At 33.9% G+C, this 26,581-nt stretch overlaps 2 protein-coding genes across 3 annotated transcripts; both read left to right on the top strand.

The window, feature by feature from the left end:
- The first annotated feature begins 628 nt into the window (after positions 1 to 628).
- On the top strand, positions 629 to 1,419 carry LOC110610859 (E3 ubiquitin-protein ligase ATL4). Its single transcript, XM_021750936.2, has one exon. It carries the CDS (start codon positions 702 to 704, stop codon positions 1,197 to 1,199), a length of 498 nt encoding a protein of 165 aa, XP_021606628.1. The 5' UTR covers positions 629 to 701; the 3' UTR covers positions 1,200 to 1,419.
- A 1,906-nt stretch (positions 1,420 to 3,325) lies between these two features.
- LOC110610245 (brefeldin A-inhibited guanine nucleotide-exchange protein 5) lies at positions 3,326 to 24,276 on the top strand. 2 transcript variants are annotated; one of them, XM_021750084.2, is made up of 34 exons: positions 3,326 to 3,573; positions 3,692 to 3,801; positions 4,394 to 4,469; positions 5,156 to 5,396; positions 5,588 to 5,709; positions 5,797 to 5,855; positions 6,795 to 6,852; positions 6,932 to 7,016; positions 7,139 to 7,330; positions 7,557 to 7,615; positions 10,073 to 10,142; positions 10,223 to 10,291; positions 10,772 to 10,894; positions 11,001 to 11,054; positions 11,167 to 11,255; positions 11,398 to 11,494; positions 11,922 to 12,020; positions 12,119 to 12,319; positions 12,445 to 12,555; positions 12,629 to 12,813; positions 13,502 to 14,125; positions 14,323 to 14,740; positions 18,082 to 18,321; positions 18,432 to 18,555; positions 18,671 to 18,819; positions 19,149 to 19,505; positions 20,256 to 20,422; positions 20,538 to 20,806; positions 21,246 to 21,418; positions 21,876 to 21,989; positions 22,255 to 22,391; positions 22,507 to 22,828; positions 23,510 to 23,605; positions 23,740 to 24,276. In XM_021750084.2, exons 2-34 carry the CDS (start codon positions 3,699 to 3,701, stop codon positions 23,800 to 23,802), a joined length of 5,346 nt encoding a protein of 1,781 aa, XP_021605776.1. In that variant the 5' UTR covers positions 3,326 to 3,573; positions 3,692 to 3,698; the 3' UTR covers positions 23,803 to 24,276. The 2 variants fall into 2 exon arrangements, with proteins under 2 accessions (XP_021605776.1, XP_021605775.1); XM_021750083.2 differs by having other exon boundaries at positions 21,246 to 21,424.
- Positions 24,277 to 26,581: the final 2,305 nt, after the last annotated feature.

Here is a 26,581-nt window from a genome sequence, read left to right as displayed (position 1 = left end):
TTAATAGAATTACGAAATGTCCAGACTAATTATTCTTTATATTACTAAATTAAATTATCTCCTATTATATCATCATTCATAACTGATCCAATTTGTTCTACATCACCAATTAAAATTTATAATATTAAATCAATTTATTTAAAAATAATTCAGTAAATTTTAAATTTTTATTTTTATTTAGAATACGGTCTCACCAGACTTAAGAGATGCTGTTCAGTAAAGTTTTAAAACTAAGTAATAGTAATATACTTGATTTCTACAAGCCTCAGCTACGCGTCAAAAGTTTCTTGGTCTCCATATTACCACTGCAGAAAATCACGTGCCCATCCTCTTATCATTATTTTATTATTATTAATTTTATTTATAATTTTTTAATATATTTATTATAATGTTAATTTTTTTTTAAAAAAATTAATTACTAATTTAAAAAAGAAAATTTAATTAAATAATACACCACCGACCCCTTTGGTGTTGTGACTGACACGAAAGCACATGATCATGACCTAATCAGCCATCACCAAAGCCCTTTCATTTCCCTTTAAAAGGAACCAAAGCCCTCATTGGATCCTCCCTCTTTCTCTCTTCTTCTTCTTCCTCCTCCTCTTGCTCACTTCTCCCTTGGATTCTCTGCTGCCGCTGCCGCTGCTGCTGCTGCTGCTGCTGCTGCTGCTTGGTATATCAAATTTCCCTGATTTCTTTCAATGGGTTTCTTCGAGGATGATTCAGGCGTAATAGTAACACATCTCCTCTACAAAGCGGCAGTTATTCTAGCAATCTTGAGATGTGCCTTATCCTGGGCTCTCAAATTCAGAAACACAACCCATTTGCCCCCTTCTTCTCCCAGTGATTCGCTACATCCTCTCCCTTCTTCTCAGCAGATAAGGGACGGTCTGATTTTAACCACTTTTGCTGACGTCACCCAGAGGATATCACCAGCTTATGACACGTGTGCTGTGTGCTTGGGCCAGCTGAGAGAGAATGATCAAGTCAGAGAACTAAGAAACTGCTGCCACGTGTTCCATGTTGACTGTATTGATAGATGGGTTGATCATGATGATGATGGTAATCACAGAAGTTGTCCACTGTGTAGGGCCCCACTGCTGACCACGTCACAGAGTTTGGGTTGGATCAGGTCTGAGCCCAGTTGGGCTGTTGAGAGAATTCTGTACCTCTTTGGAGATGATTTGTTTGTGCAATAATGGCCTGCTGCTTAATGAGAAAGGATTGATTTTAGTGGTTTAGGGCAAAATAGAAGGAAAATAGAATCATTCAATTTTGTATGGATGTGGATTTTATTGGCCTTCACATGTATATATGCAATTTATTTTTTTTTTAGCAAAATGCTAAACCTTAAGTAAATAATTATTGTGTTATTGTGTTTTTGTTAAAATTAAGTAATACTCTCTGTTTTTCTTTTTATCTATCATTTTAAGATTTTTTTAAATAAATATATTATTAAATATTTTTTTTTATTTACCATTTCAAAAATGGGATAATACAGTTTTTTTATCTATATTTTTATTAAAATTTAATATATATTTTTTAAAATTAAAAAATTAATTTTTTTTATATTATAAAAATTAAATAGTAATTTTTTCTTATGTTATTGCGTCTTAGCTCTGTTCCACCGATAAATGTTAAAAGCATTATTCATCGATAGTTGTTAATGGTGAATTGTATCATCCTTGAATATGCCAATAGATCGTGATGATCTAAAAAATAAGATTTTACAAGAGTTTTGTGAGTTTATAAAAAATTTAACCATAGAGAAGAGTGTTTTCTTCCTTTTATCCTCTTTCTTCTCTCTCACGCGAGATGGTCTTTCCACTGTAGGGCCACCTACCCCTTGGTGCAGATCCGTACGCACGGATAATCTCAAAACCTCTCAGGCAAACATTTAATTCCTTTCGGCACACGAGTGGACAGAGCTGCGAAATGACTGGACCCGCAGTATTTTCTTCTTATGACCGAGTTTGAGAGAAAAGAACCGAAACCTAGGAAATGGTTGACTTTAAAGCTGAAATGAGCCGGACCGGTCTGATTGAGTGACTTAAATAGAAGTCCGATCAGGAGAATGAACGGGTTGGACGTGGCTTATTCGGGGGCTTAGGAGCCTTCTGATTGTGAGCTGCTACTATCGGCCCGGCCTCGTAATGGGATGGAGAAATCTAGCGGTTATCAAAGTTATTAAATCCTATTAAAATAAAATTTTGTAATATTATCCTACCTATTTGACATTCTATTTTTTATCTTTAGATAAAACTTTAGTCATATATTTTTTTCTTGTAATCCCTCAACTCTTTTGACCATTTGATTTTAATTTTTTAAAACCTTATTCTAACTTTACTTCGAGTACAATTATTTTTTCTTACTATTATTATATATTAATATATAATTAAAAAATTATTTTTTTATCCTCACATAATTATTAATTATTTAATGTTAATTTACCACTCCATTTGTTTATAAAAAATAATTTATATTTAAACAATATTTTCCATAAAAATATTTTCTATAACAAATATTTTGCGTGTAAAATATTTTATAATGAAATAATTTATTTTTTATTGTTTAATTTTAATAAAAAAATTTATTACTAAATTTATATATAAAATAATTAATGAGGTGTGAAATGATTTTTATTTTTTTAAAAGAAAAAATTATTTTTTTAATAAATTTCTTTTACTAATTAAATTTTTTAAATATTTTATATACCAAAAAATATAAAAAATATTTTACTGAAAATTTTTTCTATCAAACAAACAAAATCTAAATTTTGTGGCTTATCCTTCTTTAATTTCACAACTGGCCTTTTCCTGATGTGGTAGGAATTTCTTTTCCTTGTAACTAGTGTGCTTTTTTTTTTCCTTCTCATTTATATTTTATTATGTTTTACCAAAAAAATCATTAGGCAAGTGATAAAATTATTATTTAAATTTAATTTTAAAAATTAAATTATAAAATTATATTTTATTCATTTGCTAATCACTCACACATTCACAAGAGCTTACCCATCATACCATTATAAAATTATATATTAATTTTTTTTACAATATTTAATTTAACATATTTTATATAAAAATATTACTCTTTAATAATTTAACGTATAAATTTTTTACAATATTTAATTTATTTTCAGAATAAATAATTTTTTTTACTTTATTTTAAATAAAATAAATGATAATAATAGAAACTCCCATTAATTAACTACAAATAATACCGATACGAAACGGCCCAAGAGATAAGAACCAAATTGTGCTTTTTGGGCCTGAAGAGCATTAGGCCCATGAATATTTCAATCTCTATCCAGCACTGCGTCGGGTGAAATCGCGATTTTTCAACAAATCTCGGCCTCGGTGACGTGTTCGTCCGGTAGGCTAGGCGGTTATCAAATCCAGCCATTATCGGGGCTCCCTGCAACTTCCCTGTAGTAGTAAAAGTACAGGGAGAGATCTACTTGAGCTCATCGCTTATCAATTTCCAGATCTTTATTCGCTAATTATCCCTGCCACTGAAACCAAGGCATTTCTGGTTTGTTCTTGCTCCATTTCCATTATCTCGTCAGCTGTAAATGTATATCCTGTTTTGATCTCTTTGGAATTGTATTTGCTCCATGGTGTGGCTTGATTTTATTGTTTTCGAGCTGAATTTGCCTTAACTCTTTTTTGCGTGATTTGTTTGCTTATTGCAGAGTAGAAATGGCTGCGGGAGGTTTTGTGAGCCGAGCATTCGAGTCAATGCTGAAGGAATGTTCGGGAAAGAAGTACCCCGATCTTCAAAAGGCTATTCAAGCGTATATTGGTCAGTGCTTGGATCTTAAATTTGCGTTACCTTTTGTACTTGGAATTTAAATGTTAAGTGCATTTCTTGTGTATGTTTAGTTCATTCGTGTTTGCAAGCCAATTGTCAAACATGGTTTCTGATTTCTCTCTCTTGCAGTTGCATTACTGAATTGAGAATGAATAGTGATAATGGTTTGTTTTTTAAGGACAACGAACATCGTAGGTTGGTCTGGTTTAATTTTTTGAAGCTTCAACTGCTTCATGATTTTCCTTGTCGTGGTATTTAAAGATTGCATTTCAGCTTTGTGCTGGAAAAACAAACATTGCCTCTTTATATTGCACGTGGTTTCTCTCCCTTCTGTGAACTTGGAATCAGTTAAGCATTTGCATCAATGTTATAATACTTGGTTCCATCTTTAGAGATTATAGTGTACTGAGCTGGGTTAATCCCTGCATCTTTCAGCCTTTTTTTCCATGTACTACTGATCTATGTACTAGGCTTATGAATTCTTCTACTTCCCTCCTTCTATGACTTCAATGATCATTCTGGTGAGCTGACTGCTTACATGTTTTTATTATTATTATTATTATTTATGTTTATGTTTCTTCAGATAGCACCAAAGAGTCAAATCCACAATCTAAATCAGGCGAGACGAATCAAGTAGCATCATTAGCTGAAGCTGAGAGGTGCATATCTTAATATTGTGGGTTTAATAGCCAAATAAATGAAATAATTTAGCAGAAGTTTTAATTGTATCCTATTCTTTTATTTGAATCATTATAAAAACCAATTCTGAATTTTGTTTCAATTGTGGCCAGATCTGGAAAAACCCAAAGGTGAACATATTAATTGCCAGCAAAAACCCTCCAAATTTATTTTGAATTCCCTGCACAAGTTACACAATATTTCCCTGCATTTCCATCTACCTGTACCTCCTCTATGCTTACTTCTCTTTCACCTTCTCAGATGAATTTTACTAGCTGTGCCATTTCCACTTCTTGTATCACTTGCACCAACTGTATTTTAGATGTACTCCAATCGCGCTTTAAATTATGCATCTGCAAAACCACAACTTATTTGGATGTGTTTGGTCATACATTTGGATATATGTGTATGTTACTACCAAATTCAGTCTTGAATGTTTATAAATTTATTTATTTTTATTTTTATATATTGTAGATGTTTAGGTTCATAGCATTTCCTAATATGTCATCCTTTAAGCAATTATGGACTCTTTGCAGTTGTTTTTTGAAAATTTGAGTTGTTTCAGGTAATACAACAAAGCTAGGAAATTTCAATTATGATCATGATTGGTATTTGGATTGTCTAGGTGTATTGTAATATCAGTTTCTTAATCATTCTTTCTTCACAGTTCACATGAATCTGATGATGAAGCTGCAAAAGCTGGAACACAATCTGATCAGTTACAAAATACTTCTGAGGAGAAACCTGATGGGAAGCCAGTGCGCTACAATGGAAATGTCACCATTGCATTAGCAAATGCTGGGTGCACATTAGATGAAGCTGATGTAGAGATTGTTTTGCATCCACTTTCTCTGGCATTCGAGACAAAGAATTTAAAAATCTTAGAATCTGCTTTGGATTGTCTTCATGTATGACAACTTCATGGATACATACTAATAGAATTTTACATTTATAGTATACTTGTTGGATTTCTGTGAGGTCCTTACATTGAATCAAGAAAAATCCCATGCTCTTCTTTTTTATAATATACTTGCATATGCCGTTTTAGTTTCTGTTGCATGGTCACTGCTAAATCGTTTTACAAATTCTATAACTGCAGAAACTCATTGCTTATGACCACTTAGAGGGAGATCCTGGTTTAGAAGGTGGTAAAAATGTCCCACTGTTCACTGACATTCTGAACATGGTTTGCAGTTGTATTGATAATTCTTCACCTGACAGGTATGTGTATGTGATTTTTTTTCCAAAAAACTTTTTCCTTGATATGTTATCTTGATGTGAACGTCATCTTTGGATGGCCATATACAGTACAATTTTGCAAGTCTTAAAGGTGCTTCTAACAGCAGTAGCATCTGCGAAATTTAGAGGTATTTTGCTCTCAGAAAAAATCAAAATCATTTCAAAATATCGTTGTGGTTACTGAATAGCTTTTCAATTTGCTTTGCTATATGTGCATATTATCTGTACAAATGCTTTGGTATTAGGGAGAAGTGGTGATCAATAGTTTTGGTTTATATTATGGTGGACAAGTATTTGATAAAGTAGGATTTAGGCTTGAATATTCATAGACGTATTTGATGTTAGGGATGTGAATGCAGTTGGTATTTGGTAATGAGTTTGCGCTTTCCTGGGACAGCCAAGGTGTTTAGGACTTCAAAGATTGTTTAGATGGCTGATTAAGGAGGAAATTTTGGAAAAGTAGATAAACATTTAAGGTTTCGAAAAACTAGGATTTGTTTGATGATGCAAATAAAGCAATAAAACTAGGATATTTGGTTGCTATGAAAAGTACTTATAGCCTTGGAGGATAAAAAAAGAAGGGAAGAAAAATAGAAATTCATTAGCCAGTCTATACTTGCACAATAAGCTTGAATAAAAATTTTGATGATAATTGAGTCTAATCCTTGAAGCATAATCAGCATATATAGGCTTGGTTCAAGTTATTTAGTTGGATTTTACTGGTCTATCGTCTATGGAATGCAAAGCTGTGCTGCAGTGCCACTTTTGCTATTTTTACTTTTGGCATTGGAATTTGGAGGCTTTCTCCTTCAACTTTGTTTGCAGTCAATGTTGATAATTAATATGCTGTATCTTATGCCTTAATTCTATTTAACTTCATTTAATTGGACACTACATCAGTTAAGTATTCATGCCTAAGCCCAAATGTCAATTGCCTTCAAACACATAATATTTATTTGTTGATTAACTGTTAATTTTGTTATTTATTATCATTTGGATTGTTATTATTATTGTTATTTGAATACAATTCCTTGAATTATACTGCTGAAACACGTTGTTAAATGCAGTACATGGGGAACTGTTGCTGGGAGTAATCAGAATATGCTACAATACTGCCTTGCACAGGTTCTTATTTCATAGTTATCTGATTGATAATATAATATCAACTTGGGAATCACTAATTATTTATTGTTTGGATGTGTAGCAAGAACCCCATAAATCAAGCAACATCGAAGGCAATGTTGACACAGATGATCAGCATTGTGTTCAGGAGAATGGAAACTGATCCTGTATGGGAAAATAAATTTCTCATAACTTTTCTATATTATAACTATACTTTGTTAGAAAGAGAAAACAGTAATAAGCTCCATTTGTAACTAATAAGCCAATAATGTCCAACATCAACACTCAGGTTTCTACTTCATCTAGTTCTGCTGCAAATATAAAGGTCACTTCTGTGGAGAATACAAAACTTGAAGAAACTTCAACAACTGACCAAAATGAGGAAGGAATGACTTTGGGCGATGCGCTTAGCCAAATGAAAGAGGCATCACTTGCATCTGTCGAGGAACTCCAGAGTCTTGCTGGTGGTGCTGATATTAAGGTGTTTGTTCTCTTATTTTAAATGTGTTGTTTTTATAGCTTTTGGGATAGATATGAAATTTTATGATGTTTGATGCATGATTAATGCCTTCTAATTCTTTTTTATTGTGTGATTACTTATCAAAAGCAGTGTGTTTACAAACTGTTGTTTGGTGTTATTGATGAGGTTGACTTGCGTGAAATTTTGCCTTCTGATTTGTGGAAAGTTCTTTTCATATGATACACAGGGTTTGGAGGCTGTTCTTGACAAAGCCGTGCAAATTGAAGATGGTAAAAAAATGACAAGGTATGGTTATTGAGATAGACTTTGGATGTTATACCACTTTCTAACATGTCTTACTCATAATTGTTGAATCCCACATTGGTTGTGGAAAGGGGTAATGTGCCCCTTATATGGGCCATAGGCACTCCTCCCCCTTGAGCTAGCTTTTGGGGTGAGTTAGGCCTGGCCCAAATTTAACAATAATGATTAAATCATGATATTTTATGTGAATTATTGATTATAAGTCAAATTCTTTTCATTTTATCAATTCTACCCAGTCAATTCTTTTCATTATATCAATTCTACCCCCAATCTTTAGAATTGATTTCAATATTAGTTGTATTGTTGATCATCCCACATCGACTAGTTATTAGAAAAAAAAATGCTTCATATATGACTTGGGCAACCCTTCCTTTACAAGGTACTATTTTCGATGGAGTTAGGCCCAGTTCACTTTATAAATATGAGCCAACCATTGACTTAATGTTGGTCACCCAAACACCCACAGATGTGCAGTCCTACAAACTTCACGCTCCCTATATCCAATCCTGAGCATGAGGGGGACATGTTATTGCATATTGACTGGGTATAAGGTAAAAGTGTTTCATATGTGACTTAGACAATCCTCTCCCTGCAAGAGGCCTTTTGAGGTGTGATTCATTTAATTAACATTAGCATTCAAATTGACAAATATAAATGTTATTTTATCAAGTAAAATGTTCAATTCTAGTAAAAATGCATCTCTAGTTCATCTCATCACCACTGTGCCCCCTCCTCTCTCTCTCTCCCCCTCTCTCCCCCTCTTTCTTCTTGTTGCATCCCGGGGACATGGGAACAAAACGAGTTTCTAGTATCAAAACCTATATTGGCTACATCTACACTCTTATTCCTATCCCTTGGCCACTTCTCATGCTTTAGAAGCAGATTCCACATCTACTCTGCAAGAGAGAATGTATTTTGTAAGTGGCAGCCAATTCAAGAAGAAGGCAAAATTTAATTCTCTGGATTTGATTGCAATAGAAATGGCAGAGGGCAGAGATATAATGACTATTTACTTTGGAGAGGTGGAGGCTTTTTTTTTATGAGGAGAAGCTGGAGGGAAATTTAGGAGAGGAGGGATCAGAGAAGTGGAATGGTCTGGGCTTATAGGTCTTTTTGAGGTTATGGTTTTGATTTTAGGCTATTGGTTATTGATGATGTGGAGTTATGGTAATGGTGGGTTTAACATGGTCAGTGGTTGGAGAAGGGTGTTTTGTTTGAACATCAATTCCTAAAATGAAAACCAGTGTTTGCAGGGTAGCAACATCATTGCAAACAAGTCCACCAACATTACTAGCACGGCCAGCAGCCAAAGCCAAGAATGAACCACCAGGACAGTTTTTGCCCAGCACATCAACACCCTGTTTGCAACCTCAACTTGTATAAACTATCAAGCCCAAGTCCTAGAAAAAAAGACTTAAGAGTCAAGACTCTCTCACTCTCCCTCGACCCCAAGCTTGTAACGGCTGTAACATAATGTTAACGGCCTGGCGTTACGCAAATTTTTGAAAAAAATTTGCAAAGTTCATAAATAAAATGATATTCATTAGATTTAATTCAGAACAATGTATACAAATGCATAATAAACATAAATACATGAAATATAGATTATTTAACTTAAATTAAACGTTATATTGTTCAAAATAAGAAAAATCAACATAATCTTTATAGATCGAGTCAACTAATAGTTCAAAGTACAATATTAACTCTAAACTACCACTTTAATTGACAAAAATCTTTAAAAAAGCGAAAAAATAACGACTAAAAACTAAAATGCATAAAATTTAACTAACTTTTTAGAAGAAATAAGCTTGGAAATACAATAGTTTATGATGGATCTAAACTTATATGAGAAATATGCAAGGAAGATTGAAATTTGAAAGAGAAAGCGAAGAGAAAACTTAAAAAATATAGCATTTGAAGCCACTGAAGAGTGTAGAAACTAATGAAAATGAGAATAGGGGGCAAAAGAGGAAGGATATAAAAGAATTTCAATTACTGGTAACAGCCGTTACGTAACGGTCATAACGGCCGTTACGCTTGCAAAAGGGCCGTTGTATAACAGGGTAATGGATAACGGCCCCCTCAAAAAAATATTACATAACACCGTTACGTTACGTTATTTAAAACCATGATGTGAAGAGAGATGATAAATAAATAGAGTGATGGCAATTAGATTTAGAGCTGTGATTTAGTGGCAGAAGAGAATACACATGGTTGAGATATGCTGGCACTTTGTTGTGATGGTAGGTTATTGTTTTCTTGGGAAGAAGAAGTTTTCAATTTCAAGTTGGTTGCTAAAATTGGAAACAATATTATAGATTGAGATAGAACTGATAAAATTGGCCCAAATAATTTGTTTGTGCAATGTCTTGTTTTTAAATGCTTTTTAGTTATTTTGCAATATTTTTGTTTAAACACTCACACTTATCACCACTCAAGGGGTATTGACCTGGAGAGCGTGGGCATTGGAGAACGAGATGCTTTACTTGTGTTTCGCACCCTTTGTAAGGTTGGTTTTTCAGCATTCCTTCACATGGTTGTTAACACCTCCAGTGCATTCCACTAACTGTTTAAATGTAATGTTTTTAGATGGGTATGAAGGAAGATTCTGATGAAGTTACAACCAAAACAAGGATTTTGTCTCTAGAGCTTCTGCAGGTTAAGTTGTGGCTCTTTTCTCTATGCATGTGTCAATTGGTTGTTTAAAGGGATAATAAACAGTCATGTCCACAGCCTGGCCTCCATGGGAAGTCTTGAATTCTGATTTGTTCTGTTCTGTGCTTTTGGTTTCTGTCTTACTTTTCTGTGATCCTGTCTATGATTTAATTTGACATTTTAATTCATAGAGTGGTCCAAGGTTAAAAATTGAAGCAAGAAGCCATGCAATGATTGTATGACATAAATGTTGCTTCGCAACATCTACCTTGTTAAACTAATAAATTCCAAGATATATAATTGCCCTTGAGAGTTGACATATTTTGGTAGAAATTTACAATATATGCTAGACCTTTCCTCCATCAGGGAATAATTTATGGCATATGTTACCTATTTATGAGAATCCGCTCATCCTTTGTTTTCTCCATCCCCGTGAAGGACAAAGTGAGGAAAGGATTTGAAAAATTTGTGATCTTATTGCAGGGCTTGTTGGAAGGAGTTAGCCATTCATTCACAAAGAACTTCCATTTTATTGACTCTGTAAAAGCATATCTATCATATGCTTTGTTGCGGGCCTCAGTTTCACAGTCTCCAGTCATATTTCAGGTTTATTAAAATCTATTGATCAACTTTCTTATTTTCTTCCTTTTTGACAAAAGTCTGGAGTAAGATTGTTATGTATCTTTTTAACTGTTCTTTCCTTTTGTGGCAGTATGCAACAGGAATATTCTCTGTACTTATGTTGCGATTCAGAGAGAGTCTCAAAGTACGTTGATGATTTTGTGGTTAATTGTTATACGATGACATTACTTCAATATATTTAGTAATCCTTTGTTTTGCGGCATTTCTCAATTAGTCATGATGCAAAATCCTTTCAGGGCGAAGTTGGTGTCTTCTTTCCCTTAATAGTTCTACGATCATTGGATGGCTCAGAATGTCCTATTAACCAAAAAATGAGTGTTCTTCGGTAATATTGTTTGGGTTTTGCAATTATTTTGTGTATATTAGACAATTAATTATGTTTTCTTTTTGGCTTTATCTTTTTCTTCATTATTATGTTATTTTGCTTATTTTCCTATATCATTTCCTGATCCATTGTAGTTTTGCAGAATGCTCGAGAAAGTTTGCAAGGATCCTCAAATGCTTGTTGATATTTATGTTAACTATGACTGTGATCTGGAGGCACCAAATTTATTTGAACGCATGGTATTGTTCAGTCTTTTTTTTTATGTATCTATTATTCTAAATCTGTGATGCTGGATCCCAACAAACCTGTTATAATTATTTATAGCACAATATTTGTAATTGTACTAATTCAGTCAGATTAGGTTTTATTTACTTGTATTTAATTATCCTAGATTTTTGGGATTCTTATTTTAGTCGACGTATAAATTGGATTTATACTCTTATGAAGGGGTAACTTATGTACTGTGCATGGAGGAGATGGTCTAATTAAATAAAATTTTCAGTTCTTTTACACTTTGACTCCAGAATTCATTTTCTTTGTGGCTTCAAGGATGTTTCAGTTTTAGGTGTGTTCTAGCCTTGTTGCCTAGCTTCTGTGCTGTGTCAAGTGTTAACCTTTCTACCAAGCAAGTAATAAGTCCTTGTTATCTTCTTACTTGTCATATAGGTAACCACACTGTCTAAAATAGTTCAAGGGACTCAAAGTGCAGATCCAAATGCTGTTGCTGTATCCCAGGCTACTTCTGTTAAAGGTTCATCACTTCTGGTAGGCTTCCTGTTTTCTGTGTTCTGAGAAATAGTGGGTCATTCAGTCTGCTTTTTGCTGAAGATGTTGGATGACTCTTTCTTTCTTGATTGTTCCAGTGTCTAGTTAATGTGCTTAAATCACTTGTTGATTGGGAGAAGTTACGCAGAGAATCTGAAAAAATTATTAAAAGAGTTCAGTCTCTTGAAGAAGACCTTTCAGATGCGAAATTTGTTGAGATAAAGAGCAGAGGGGATGTGCCCAATCACTTTGAAAAGGCAAAGGCTCACAAATCTACAATGGAAGCTGCTATTGGAGAGGTGATTGATCTTGTGTTCCCTTTACAAGTGTGATCCAACACAATTGTGATATTTAGGCTTTGTTTTGTCCTTTTTAGCTGTTTAAGTACCTTGAGGGACTAGTTGACAATTCTATTATATTGCAGTTCAACAGGCAGCCAGTTAAGGGTGTAGAATATTTGATATCAAATAAGCTTGTGGAAAAGAATCCTTCTTCAGTTGCTCAATTTCTAAGAAACACTCCCAATCTGGACAAGGTGGAAGTGCTATTCTACATGATATTATTTTGTTCTGTTGATTTTGGTTGTTAATCATTAATGAATTTTGCAGGCTATGATTGGTGATTTTTTGGGTCAACATGAGGAGTTTCCCCTTGCTGTCATGCATGCTTATGTTGATCACATGAAGTTTTCAGGAATGAAGTTCGACATGGCTGTCAGGGAATTTCTTAAAGGATTTCGACTTCCTGGAGAAGCTCAAAAAATTGATCGCATTATGGAAAAGTTTGCAGAAAGGTATGGAGGTATTCGGGCATGTATTTATGCGTCTATATTTCACTTCACTCATTTTTTCCTATTGATTAATGTGATGACTTATTTCTTTGCTTATTCTAAATCATGGATCATTTCATATTGTAATTGTGTGTTCTGGTACAATCTTGCTTTCTTTCATGGCTACTCAATTCTCCACAATTCCCCACATGGATTTAGGCTTTCTACTGGTCAAGTTGCACCTGTTGCAATTACTGAACTCTGCCAAAATCAGCCCCACCCCAAAAGAGCCGGGGGGGGGGACTTCTCAGTTTTCTTGTTTGTGTACGGTAATTTGCACTCATGAACCACAAAATCAATTTCTAATTCTCTTGTTAATATTAACTCAACTCAATATTTGGCTCTCAGACAAAAAAAAACAAAATCAATATTTGGCTTTCTCTTTTTCACCAGAGCTACCTGTTGCTATTTTCTCTCTGTTTTGTGGACCTTTCAGAATTCCTGGACAATTTGCACATATATAGATTTGGGATGTTTAACATATCTTATTGTGCAAATTTTCACATGTTATTGTTTTTAATTATTTTTGTTTAGTGAAGACATATTTTGTTTTGTCATTATCAGGTTGATAAAGATGTTGCTAGGTTATACCTGAGTGTAATCTAGTTGGTAGTTAGTGGTTTAGACTTTTTTTGTGTTATGTCTCTGGCAGGTATTGTGCAGATAATCCTGGTCTCTTCAAAAATGCAGATACTGCATACGTTCTTGCATATGCAGTCATAATGCTGAATACTGATGCGCATAATCCTATGGTTTGGCCTAAAATGTCTAAGTCAGATTTTATACGTATCAATTCCATGAATAATGCTGAAGATTGTGCCCCACCGGACCTACTGGAAGAGATCTATGACTCCATTGTTAAAGAGGAGATAAAAATGAAAGATGATGCAGCTGGTATTGGGAAAAGCAGACAAAAGCCAGAAAGTGAGGAGAGAGGCCGCCTTGTCAATATTCTAAATCTGGCTCTCCCCAAAACAAAGTCATCAAGTGATGCCGAATCTGAGAATGAAGCTATAATTAAGCAAACACAAGCAATATTCCGGAAGCAAGGAGCAAGAAGAGGGATTTTTCATACTGTGCAGCATACTGAAATTATAAGGCCCATGGTGGAAGCTGTAGGATGGCCTTTACTTGCCACTTTCTCTGTGACCATGGAGGAAGGTGACAATAAGGCAAGGATTATTCTCTGCATGGCGGGATTTAAAGCTGGGATACACATTACACATGTTCTCGGGATGGATACCATGCGCTATGCTTTCTTAACATCTTTGGTCCGGTAAGATCCTTTTTTAAGCATCACTCTGTCTCTTCTCCCCCCCCCCCCCCCTCTTTTCCCCAAAAAAATTTGTCTTCTATATCACTCTGGTTCATTTTACATTTACTTTTTCTTGGCTACTCATTGGTTTTTTTATTTCAGTCACTGAACAAATATTCTATGACCATGACATTAAACTTGTGAATTTTGTATGTCAGGTTTACTTTCTTACATGCACCAAAAGAAATGCGCAGTAAAAATGTAGAAGCATTGCGGACTCTACTTGCATTGTGTGACACAGAAACTGATTCGCTTCGAGACACATGGAATGCAGTTTTGGAATGTGTTTCTCGGCTGGAATTTATTACTTCAACTCCTGCTATTGCTGCAACTGTCATGATTGGATCAAATCAGATTTCCAGGGATGCCGTTCTTCAATCCCTGAGAGAAGTGGCTGGGAAACCTGCTGAACAAGTTTTTGTCAATAGTGTTAAATTACCCAGTGATACTATTGTGGAATTCTTCACTGCTCTCTGTGGTGTATCAGCTGAAGAATTAAAACAAGCTCCTGCTCGTGTATTCAGTCTGCAAAAGCTTGTTGAGATCAGCTATTACAATATGGCTCGTATACGCATGGTATGACCTTTGTTCACTAAACAGTAGACTCCTTTATGCATTCACATTGATAAATGACTACGTTATGTGAAATCATCTGTATGATTATTTGATGCATTGCGGTAATTGGCCTATGTATACTTAATAGCCGCTTTCAAGTCATATTTTTCCATTTCATGTAATCCATCTCCATAGGAAGGGATTCATCATAGGTAAATTGAGATATATTTTTCTAGCTTTTGGTGGTTATGCCTAGGGTGTGCAAACTGCAAAATGAAAAACTGAACTACTGAAATGTAAACCAAACCGAACTGAATATGAGAGATAATTGAATCAAACTGAACCAAATATTTGTTGGTTTGTTATGGTTCGGTTATCAGTTCCAAATAATCAAATACGTAGATGGCCCTTTTTCAAACACCAGCTTTGTAAATTGAGCCGAACTGAATATGAGAGAGAATTGAATCAAAGTGAACCAAATGTTTGTTGGTTTGTTATGGTTCGGTTATCAGTTCCAAATAATCAAATACGTAGATGGCCCCTTTTCAAACTCCAACTACCCAAATCAATCTCACATGCACAACAAATTGTCAAACAAAATTCCAACTAATCTGAATCCCACAAATTAACAGAAATCCAAATATATAACAAATTAACAAAAATCCAAATCCCACAATTAACACAATCCAAATTGAAATATAAAAAATGCCCAACCCAGATTTGCAATCATCCAGTACTAGAAATGAGTAATAATCCCAACAGAAATGAGCTTAGAAACGCAAATGTACAGTGCTGCAGGCCATAAATGCGATCATGAACCCAGAACTCACAGTCGCACACATGCAATCACACCAAGAACCAGAAATGCAATCACGCTAAGAACCAGAAATGCAATCACATGATGAGAGAGATTAGAAACAAGCAAGGCTTGACTAGCTGAAACTCAGAGATGGAAAACAGTGAGAGTGTTCAAGACAAACTAACGAGATGAGAACAACAGAAGTGGTGGAAAGGGAAAGAGAAAAAGAGAAGGGAAGGTTGCAATTAAGATGAGAGTTTTTTGAGAGATGGGGAAGGCAACGGCAGAAAAGGAGGAGAAGAATGAAATTTTTGTGCTTGAAGCTTAAATTTTATGTATCATGTAGGGAAGAAAGAGCTGAAATAATGGAATCTGAGAATTGAGGAAAGAGAAGCAAAAATATTAAAGGCTGGGATATTAGATAGCAAGAAAGGAAGAGTTATATGTAGTAGCATAACAAAACAGTATAGTTCAGGCAAGTAAGTTGTGGATTTGGTTCTTCCTTGTTTTCTTCTAATTATTATTTTTTTTTATACTAAGGGTGTGTTCGGTATCATTGCAGCATTTCTGTTTTTTGTTTTCTCAAAACTAAAAATAATTTTTTGATTTTTGTTATTTACTTCTTAAAAATAGTTTTCTAAAAACTGTTTGTATAAAAATAACTATAAATTTTATATAAAAGTAAGAAACAAAATATTGCTTTTAAAATATGATATTTAATAATAAAATCAGAATATAAATAATTTTATAAATAGTTATACATAAAAATGAATAAAAAATTATGTTTACATAGTATATAATATTATAATAAAAATTATTATTTAATCCCTGTGATATAAAAAACTTATTAGTTATTATATTAAAACATTCCTAAAATTTTAAAAAGTTTACCCGTTAGTCCCTCCATTAATTTTAGCTTTTAAGTATTATAAAAATAAAAATTACTATTTAGTCCCTGTTATATAAGAAAATTCACTGATTAATCCATTAATTTTGAAAAATACATTAAAGTGTTCCTAAAATTTTTAAAAATCTACTAATTAATCCCTCTATTAATTTTAGCCGTTAAGTATTATAAAAAAAGTTTTAAATGTCCTCAATATGAATAAACGAATCAAGAGACATTTTTATAATAAAATTGAGGGACAAACTGATAAATTTTCTCTTACTACAAAACTAAAATATATAATAGCTAAAACTAATGAAATGACTAATTAGTATATTTTTAATACCTTAAAAACGCTTTAATGTATTTTTTCAAAATAAAGAGACCAACTAATGAGTTTTTTCATATTATAGAGACTAAATAGTAAAATTTTCTTGCAAAAAAGTCTAAAATGTCTTCGTATTGGACTAATTAGTTGGCATTTTTACAAAATCGAAAGACTAACTAATGAGTTCTTCATATTACAGGGACTAAATAAAAAAATATTTAATACTAAAACTAATGAAAGATTTGTATGTCATTTAAAATCTAAAAGATATTTTAATTTATTTTTCAAAATTGAGGAATCACATTGACTAAATAGTAAATTTCTCTTATAATAATAAAATAAAAATATATTTTATAAATTAATTAAATAAATTTGTATTTGAAAATATGAATTTGATTGAATTGATAAAATTTTCAAATTTTTAATGATAATTTAGTAAAAGTTGTAAAAATAATGATTTGATAGAATATACAATAAGAAAACCAATATTTGTAATTTTCAGTTTTTGATTTCAAAAAGTTTTTAACAAGTAGTAAAAATAAAAACGCAACACTATAAAATGAACAAGCTTTTTATTTTTTATGAAATAAAAAACAAAACACAAGAAACAGCAATGATACAAACGCACCCTAAATATCCGAATTGAAAAAAAAAAGATTTTCTCTGAAAATAGTAACGGAACCAAACTAATTAATCAAAAACTAAATTTTTAATCAATTCAGTTGGCTTTCAGTTAAAACTGATTTTTGCTCACTCCTTATGCCATCCTCTTCAAAATAATTTTCATCCATTTCCAGAAGTGCTTGAGATGAACATTTTTTGTTTAAATGATTTGATCTTGAATATCTGCTTTTGTCTTCTGTTAGTCATAGACCCTACAGTTTGACTAGCCTTGGGAATTCCTATTATATGATAATTCTTATTTAAACTTTATATGTTACTCTTTTAAACTTAAAGAAATAGTTTAATAATTGGGACTAAGATGGTTTAAAAATTGTAATTCTTTTCCTGGTAGACCGTGTAATATCAGTTCAGTTTCTTCTATGGCTTGCCTGTTCCACTGATGTCTATGAAAAAGTAATCTGCACTTTCCATTTACAAACTAAGTAATGCTTATTTGGTCATACATACATTTAGATGTATGAATTTCTAGATGTGCAGCAAGTATGCCTATAAATTTCTTTTCCTAGGAGGCTCTTGATTGTTGCACTATCTTCTTTTTCTTTTATTTTTTTTTAAAAACATTTTGACGCCTAGTCTCAACTGCATTCCCTTGATAAGTCTACTTCATGCCCATATGTTACACTTTGGTATTTTACAGAATAGGTTTTTGTTGATACATTTTGCAGGTCTGGGCTAGAATATGGTCTGTCCTTGCAAATCATTTTATTTCTGCTGGGAGCCATCACGAGGAGAAAATTGCCATGTATGCCATTGATTCTCTGAGGCAGCTTGGTATGAAGTATTTGGAGCGTGCTGAGCTCACCAATTTCACTTTCCAGAATGACATTCTCAAACCATTTGTTGTTCTTATGCGGAACAGTCGAAGTAGTTCCGTAAGGAGACTAATTGTTGACTGTATTGTTCAAGTATGCGGACATAGGTTTCCTCGATTGTCATTTTCATTTTTTTATTTTGAAATAATTGTTAACTTTGAGGATCATTACAAGCGTCACACATTTACTGGTGTCTATTGCAGATGATCAAATCTAAAGTTGGAAGCATAAAGTCTGGATGGCATAGTGTTTTTATGATTTTCACAGCGGCAGCAGATGATGAACTGGAATCAATTGTGGATAGTGCCTTTGAAAATGTTGAACAGGGTAAGTTGAGAAAGAACCTTTTTGACCATTTTGGTGGTTCTTTATTCCTTGTTTTAATTCACATTCTTCCTTATTTTTTCAGTTTTAGCATATCTAATACCATAGAGTTTTGCAGTTATCTTGGAACACTTTGATCAGGTGGTTGGGGATTGTTTTATGGACTGTGTCAACTGTCTTATAAGGTTTGCCAATAACAAAACTTCTCACCGTATAAGTTTGAAGGCTATTGCACTTCTCCGCATTTGTGAGGATCGTTTGGCAGAGGTTTGTGATATAAATTTTGACCTTGTCAATTAATTGATTTTTCTATATTTAGTCTTGACTTTAAGCTTGTGCTGTTTGTGGTAAGGCTTTTTATTTTCAGTGGATGCCTTTCCTTTGCAGTCCCTCCCCCCTCTTGCTTTTCCTTTCCTGTTTGACATGCGTTAGAGCAGCATTTCAATGCGAAATTAGATAAACTATGCCTCTATTTTTTTGAATGTTGTACATCACTGTCTAGTCCATGCAGATTACTTTTTTATCATCTTCTTCTAACCAGTGGTTTTGTTGGCTGAACTCCCTTTTGCAACTGTTCTTAAATCTTTGGTATTTAGGGCCTTATACCTGGCGGTGCTGTGAAGCCCATTGATGATAATGTTGATGCAACTTTTGATGTGACTGAGTATTATTGGTTCCCAATGCTAGCTGGTTTATCAGATTTGACATCAGATGCAAGACCTGAGGTTAGAAGCTGTGCACTAGAAGTTTTGTTTGATTTGCTGAATGAGAGAGGTAGCAAGTTCTCATCATCATTTTGGGAGAGCATCTTCCATCGTGTGTTGTTTCCTATTTTTGATCATGTGAGACATGCTGGAAAGGAAAGCTTAATCTCTTCTGATGATGAGTGGTTTCGAGAAACCAGCATTCATTCGCTTCAGTTGCTGTGCAATCTTTTTAACACATTCTACAAGGTATCAGTGGGCATCTTTGTCTTTTCTTTTTTGAACTGTTTCAGTGTGATAACTTTTCAGTGGATCTTTTGTTCTGATGTGGTTGTAGTAAGCACCGAGTAGTATATTCATGAGGAAAGTCATAATATGCCAGATCAGAGATACCATAATGCATTCTTTTCAAACAAAGTTTCATTTATTAATATTTTCTCTACCTAGAAATTGATATTACTGCATATATCTGATAAATAAGCATATGGCAGGTAAAACTGCAATTAAAAATGCATAAGAAATTGTTTGATATGCACTCCATATCACATATGGATGGAGTTTTATGTGGATGTCAAATTATGTAATCTTGGAGTATCAATGGTGTTAACCATCTCCCTCATTTGTTTGAGGTTGAAATTATAACATATCTCAATTCTTGTTTAGGATCTCATAATCATGACATTTGTCATTTTATTGGCTAGTCTGTGAATTCACATTGCATCTGTTGCGGTTCTTACTATTGCTAACGTTTCTAAGGCAGACATGTTTTGCCTTGATCCCTCCCCCCCTTTTCATTTTTAAAAAAATAGATATAAAAGTTTTTAATAATTTTTTATTTATTTAAATTATTAAAAATCTTAATTTTTGTGATTAAATTTTATTAATTTGTCTCAAAAAATTTTTAGTATTTTGAGTAACTATATCTGAATAATGGAGAGACTGTTATGTTTGTTATTGATTTTATGGGAAATGTCAAATTTCCTTCTTTCTCTTATGCAGGAGGTGTGTTTCATGTTGCCTCCCCTTCTGAGTTTGCTTCTGGACTGTGCTAAAAAGACAGATCAGACTGTGGTTTCAATCTCTTTGGGAGCATTAGTACATCTGATTGAAGTTGGAGGTCACCAATTTAGTGAGAGTGACTGGGACACTTTGTTGAGAAGCATCAGGTGCATGTCTTAGTATCTGCTTTTGTTTACAGCCAGTTGCTTTTGTAGTTATATTTATAACCACAGGCTTTTTTTTTTTGAGGAAATAACTAGTCACTTTTATTTTGGCCAATAGAGATGCATCATATGCAACACAACCGCTTGAGTTGCTTAATGCTTTGAGTTTTGAGAACCAAAAAAGCCCTTCGGTACTAGTTATGGATTCAGGGGCAATTACAGGTGATGTTGCAGATAGCCGTCAATTTGATATCAGTGATAATGGAAAGTTATCTGCACTGGCAGTTCCAAGTAGTGCTTATAGCGTTGGGGAGAATCTTAATGCATCTGTCTTGCCGGATAATACTCAAGAATCGGGATTGCAAAGCAATTTGGATGGATCAGAAGGTTGGTTTATTTAATGGTCAAATTATATTATACTCATTATAAATTGTAAAAATAACTGATAATCAAGTGCAACGGCATTGCAACTAGAATGTCCACAATGTACATGATCCGCCCTTTGGACACTGGGGGCAAAAGAAAAAAAAAGAAAGCAAAAGAGGAACAGCAAAAAAATGAAAAGGTTGCAACAAAACTCAGGAGTGTAGCTCCTGAGGTTGGGTGAAGCAGAAAATCCTGACTGGGGGGAAAGTTTGGTAAAGAGTCTGAATGTATCAGCCAGCTGAATGTTTAGGGAAAAATGACTTTAGGACCAGCAATTTCTCCAAATTTGTTACTATTTAGTTACCAATATAATAAAGTCTTAACTTCGTGGCTCCTGCTTAATAGCACCCTATATTCCCTTTGTGCATTATTAAAAAGCTGGATATGCTTATCTTTGTAGGCCTTCCATCACCATCAGGAAGAATTCAGAAACCTTCTGACAGTGCTGGGATCCAAAGGAGCCAAACTTTTGGTCAAAAAATAATGGAAAATATGATGGACAATCTATTTCTGAGGGGTCTTACCACCAAATCAAAGGCTCGTGCTTCAGATGTCTCAGTGCCATCATCTCCAGTTACGGTATTCAGCATTTTGTTTTCTCTTTGAGAGTTAAATATTAACATTCTAGAGGCTGCAATGAAATTAGTTTCTAGTAAGTTCAGTTTGTCTCCAAGTTTTGTACTTCTGATATAGTTGGTTGCTTTCAGTTCATGCATTATATGAATATAAAGTGAGGGAATTTACTGAAGAGGAAATATAGAGATTTTTCACTCATATTAGAACACTGAATACATAGATCGTGTTAAAGCTTTTTAATATTCATACATGTAGGCTTTTGGGTGTGTCCAATTATATACTGATTTCTTGTTCTGTTTAATCTCCATTGCACCTGGGTTTTTAAAAATCTACAGGTAAAACTAAGGAAAAGGTTGAACAAAAATTATAATCAGTTGCTCAATTTTGTGATGCATTTCAAATATGTGTCTTTCCCCTGTTTCACTGAATCTCTTTTCTCCATGTAATGCCTTAGGTTCCTGATGCCGAGCCTGATGTTAAAGATGAAGAAGAAGGTCCACTGATGACTAATATCAGAGGCAAGTGCATCACTCAGTTATTACTTCTTGGTGCTATCGATAGTATTCAGGTATGAATCCTATGTAAGTGTTTTTTTATGTTTTATTTACCTTTAATTTTTTGAGCCATATTTTGGATTTCTGCTGTTCAGTACATATATAACAAAAACCTATCTGTTAGAAGAGCTTTACCAGTTGTTCAAATCCTGATTACTTCTATTCAATCTCATTTGGTAGCTGAGGGAAAGAGAAGAAAAGTTTCCTGATGCATCATTGAATCTTATGAATTTTGAGACACAATTTTCTTTTCTAACCATAATATGTTTTTAAAAGCAGAAGAAGTACTGGAGCAAGTTAAAACCACCACAGAAGATTGCTATAATGGACGTTCTATTGTCGGTATTAGAGTTTGCTGCTTCATATAATTCATATCCGAACCTCAAAATGCGAATGCACCATATTCCTGTTGAGAGGTGAGTAACAAATTCTGGTCCAACTCATTTTACTCTTCTTTCTATAATTGTTTTGTTTTCTTAATTGTTGTTCGCCGTCTGCATGACCTGTTGTAATTAGTTTGTCTTTGGACAGGCCTCCATTAAATCTTATTCGTCAAGAATTAGCAGGAACTAGCATATATCTGGATGTGTTACGGAAAACGACTACAGATTTCCATGCCAATGGGGGGCAACATCTGGAGCCTAATGTTTCTGATGATGTTGATATTTCTCCAGTGCAAAATAATTTAAGCTTCTCTGGAGATGAGAAACTTGAGGTAATAGCAGAAGAGAAATTAGTTTCTCTCTGTGAACAGGTACTCAAGGAAGCATCTGATCTTCAGTCCTCGGTGGGGGAAACTACTAACATGGATGTTCATCGAGTGCTTGAGCTACGGTCACCGATAATTGTTAAGGCATGAAATGTCTCTCTTATCTGTTTATATATGTGAAGCTTTTATCTTGTCCCTTATAATATAATAGTTCACATTCTTGCTTATGTATGCATTGCGTAAAGAAATATGCCTGTTTACTCCTCTTCCTGTGGTATTTCTCGTCATTATATTTGCAACTTTGTAAGATGATTAAAACTCTTGGGCGTGATTATTTCATATCAGCATGTTGTATGTGAAAAATATGGTTTTCTATTATATTTTTTTCCTCCTTTTGCATTTTGTATACATCAGTGCTGTAGTGAACGAGGACTGAAGAGTGGTACTCTCCGTCTTTGTTTTCCTGAAGTGCTTGCCAGCCCTGACCAACCACCCCCCCCCCCCACCCCCCCCTTTTTCCTCGAGCTGGAGAAAGTTCCCCCTTTTCTTTTCCCTCTTTTTTCCTGCTAGGGGCAGGAGGAAGCTCCCAAATTCAAACGTCACTTCATCTTCTGTACTGAAATTGAATTTACAAAGGCTCGTCTGTGATCTCAAGTTTTTTTTGTACTTTTGTGGTGACTAGTCTTGGGTCCCATTTGTTCTTTATTCATTGTTTTTGGGTGAATTATGTATTGTTACAACAGATGAGAGGTCTGCTCATTCTTCTCGTTATTCTTTTTAAGAAACTGTTGAGCTTATGCAATTTCTGTCATTTTGAACTTTCAGGTGCTTAAAGGCATGTGCTTTATGAACAGCAAGATTTTCAGAAGACATTTAAGAGACTTCTATCCTCTGCTTACAAAACTTGTGTGCTGTGATCAGGTATCTTCCTGTTCTAGAATGCCTAGGCATGCTTGAAAAAGAAAGCAACCGAGATCTGAAAGTTATTCGCTGCATGATTTCTTCTGTTATAATCATATTGTAGTGAAAAACTAATCGTCACCAACTTTCTTTAGATGGAAATTCGTGGGGCGCTAGAAGATCTTTTCAGGGCGCAGTTAAAGGCTTTAGTACCATAGCAGTTCTCTATAATCTCGTGGCATTCTCTGAAGGAATGATTTTCAGCATTGCTGCACATTTCAATCTGATTGTCTCGGTTTTTCAGCTAAAACTTCGAGTGCGTTTCTTCACCGACATTGCTTTAGTGCAGATTAAGTAGCTAGATGCCATTGTTTGTGTAAAGAATTTAGAAAGAGGAAAAGACATGGGAATTTTTCTTGTATCATTTTTTTGCCTGATGTATGGAAAAGAAAATAAGAAAAAATGTTAAGTGTTGCGATTTTTCTGTCTATAATTCGAAGTACACCACAACCATCTCCTTGGGCTTTTGTTGTTGCTTGCAGACATTTCTGCTTGTAGGCCAATAGCCAAACAATGGTTGGAGCAACTCTTCTCAAAATTGAGTTGGAATCCCTAGAATTCTTATGTTTCCGAAGGATTCAATTATAGGAAAATTAGGAGTGGAGAGCTCTTTCCTTTCCCTCTCACTTGCTCACTTTTTTTTATCTTAAGAATGTTGGTCTTAAGAATGAATGATCGCTTTTTCTGACCTTTACCTTAGTTCATGGGGTTGAAACTTTGGTCTAAAAGGTATACTTTATAGACGTGGGTTAAAGATTTCGTTTTCAGCAAAGTAAACTAAGATAAAGGATTGTAGTGCTTACCATCTTTTAGATAAATTGATAAGGCATGTTTGGAATCCTTTATTTAGAATTAAGAATTTTTAAGAATTTAATTTAGAATTTGGAATTAAGAATTTAATTTAATTGATTTTTTCTAATAATTTTTTTTGAAATAAAAGAATTTAATTTTATTTAATTTAAAAAAAATGATTTAAAAAAAATAGTTACATAATTTTATAAAAATTTATTTAATTTTTTTTATAAAATAAATTATGCTGAACAAAGCCATACTGGTTAGGGTTTAATTCTCCTCTCTTTCCTCCAAATTCCTATCCACATAAAAAATGGAAAACAAAAAAAATTGTGGCTATCTAACCAAGCTTTCTTCGTTAAGATATATATATATATATATTGTTAATTTTGCGTTGGTATCTACAGTCGGGTACTTATTGTTGCAAGCAACTCCAAACGTATAAAATCAACTAACAGGAAAAGCGAGTAGAAACAGAGATGTGCAACAGCATAAGATAGTGGAGGCAAAGTCATGATAATAGGTTATCTTGTACCAAGGTAGTTCTTGCAATTTGTTAAAAAACTACAATTTTGTGTTCGAGGTCTGATTTAGTCAAACAGAATGTTGTTTTAGGTTTTATATTTAAGGGTTAATTAAATATCTACATTATATTTTACATTTACATAATTACATTTTTTTTATAATTTATATGAAATCTTCTTAACCAGTGTTCTCAAATTTCAATTGTGTGTATGAAATCGTTTCAAAACTAGAATGTGCACTTTACTCCCTGTCATCGTCTTGCTTAATGGCCCGTCTTTTCCTTGTCCCCTGGCTATTTTTACTAGACAAGAGAATAATTTGTAGAGATAGAAGAAAATGTTAGACAGCAGCAAATAAGATAAGTGTGGAATTTTCTGGTATCTTTTATTGATTCAGGTATGCATAATTTATAAATTTTGAACGCCCAATCACAAACAACTCTTAAACTAACAAATAGCAGCTTCTGTTGCTGGGAGACCTTGCTATTGCACAAGTAAGTCATGTTTTCTTCCCTTTGTGCGATAGTCTAAAATTGCCACAGACGGAGGATGTAGCTTGCTGGAGCTGTGCAACATAATTGGTAAATAAGAATCTGTCTGTTCCTTGCAGATAATTGCTTCTTTAAGGGGAAAATATAGAACACTGGATGAATTTTACTGCCAGCAGGAAAGTTCAAGCGGTAGGCAACTGGTTCAATACGCTCCAACACTCGATATGGCCCATAAAAACAAGGTGAGAGCTTGTGCGACTTTGGTAATGCCAAGGAAGTTTGTTTGTATGACTGCAAATGCAAATATATCCAGTCTCCAACAACTCTTTCCTGGTCATAAGCATACTTCATTTGAGCTTATGTTTGTTGTAACTGAGACCTCAGTTCCTGCAGAATTTGATTACGTTCTTGCAAAGTCTGATTAATAGCCTCAACTTTAGCAGTTCCAGGAATATAGTTGAGCAAGCTAGGAGCTGCTCTTCCATATACCACTTCAAAAGGAGTTTTTCTAGTGGAAGTATGTAAACTGGAGTTGTAACAAAATTCAGCCCAAGGTAACAATTGAAACCATTCATGAGGCTTTAGAGCTGGTGTAGCAACGCAGGTACATCTCCAATGTTCTATTCATCGCTTGAATTTGTCTACACGTTTGGGGATGGTAAGAGGAGCTGTAATTGAAATGAGTGCCCTGCAAATTGAAGTTCCTTCCAAAAAGCACTAAGAAAGACACAGCCTCTATCACATACTATAGAACTTGGCATACCATGGAGTTTAAAACCATTCTCAAAAAATGCCTGTGCCTCTTTGGTTGCTATAAATGGATGTTATAATGGAACAAAGTTTGCATATTTGGATAAAAAAGTATCAGTCCTGTTTTAGTAATTCAAAAGCTTTTACAACATTTTCAGTCCATAAAAAAGTTTTTTTTCGTAACATCAAAGTCAAGGGAGTTGCAATTCTTCCATATCATGCAATGAACTTGCGGTAGTAACTAGTTAATTCCAAAAAATCTCTCAAAGGTTTCAATGCGGTGAAAGTTTTCTTATGATCTTGCTCAACACTCACAGCGAAAATAAAAAAATATTGAGCAAAATTATAGAATTTTAAATCTTAATTACTATAATTTCATA

This window comes from Manihot esculenta, chromosome 3 (genome assembly GCF_001659605.2).
Source record: "Manihot esculenta cultivar AM560-2 chromosome 3, M.esculenta_v8, whole genome shotgun sequence".
Lineage (NCBI taxonomy): Eukaryota > Viridiplantae > Streptophyta > Magnoliopsida > Malpighiales > Euphorbiaceae > Manihot > Manihot esculenta.
This window is presented reverse-complemented; position numbering and strand designations above follow the sequence as displayed.

Bases quoted from the DNA above. Each gene is read 5' to 3' on its own strand.
- LOC110610859 (XM_021750936.2), top strand. From the start codon at position 702: ATGGGTTTCTTCGAGGATGATTCAGGCGTAATAGTAACACATCTCCTC.
- LOC110610245 (XM_021750083.2), top strand. From the start codon at position 3,699: ATGGCTGCGGGAGGTTTTGTGAGCCGAGCATTCGAGTCAATGCTGAAG. The intron at 10,292-10,771 runs GTTAAGTTGTGG...ATCTTATTGCAG, and splicing joins TGTCTCTAGAGCTTCTGCAG to GGCTTGTTGGAAGGAGTTAG. The intron at 19,506-20,255 runs GTATCAGTGGGC...TCTCTTATGCAG, and splicing joins TTTTTAACACATTCTACAAG to GAGGTGTGTTTCATGTTGCC.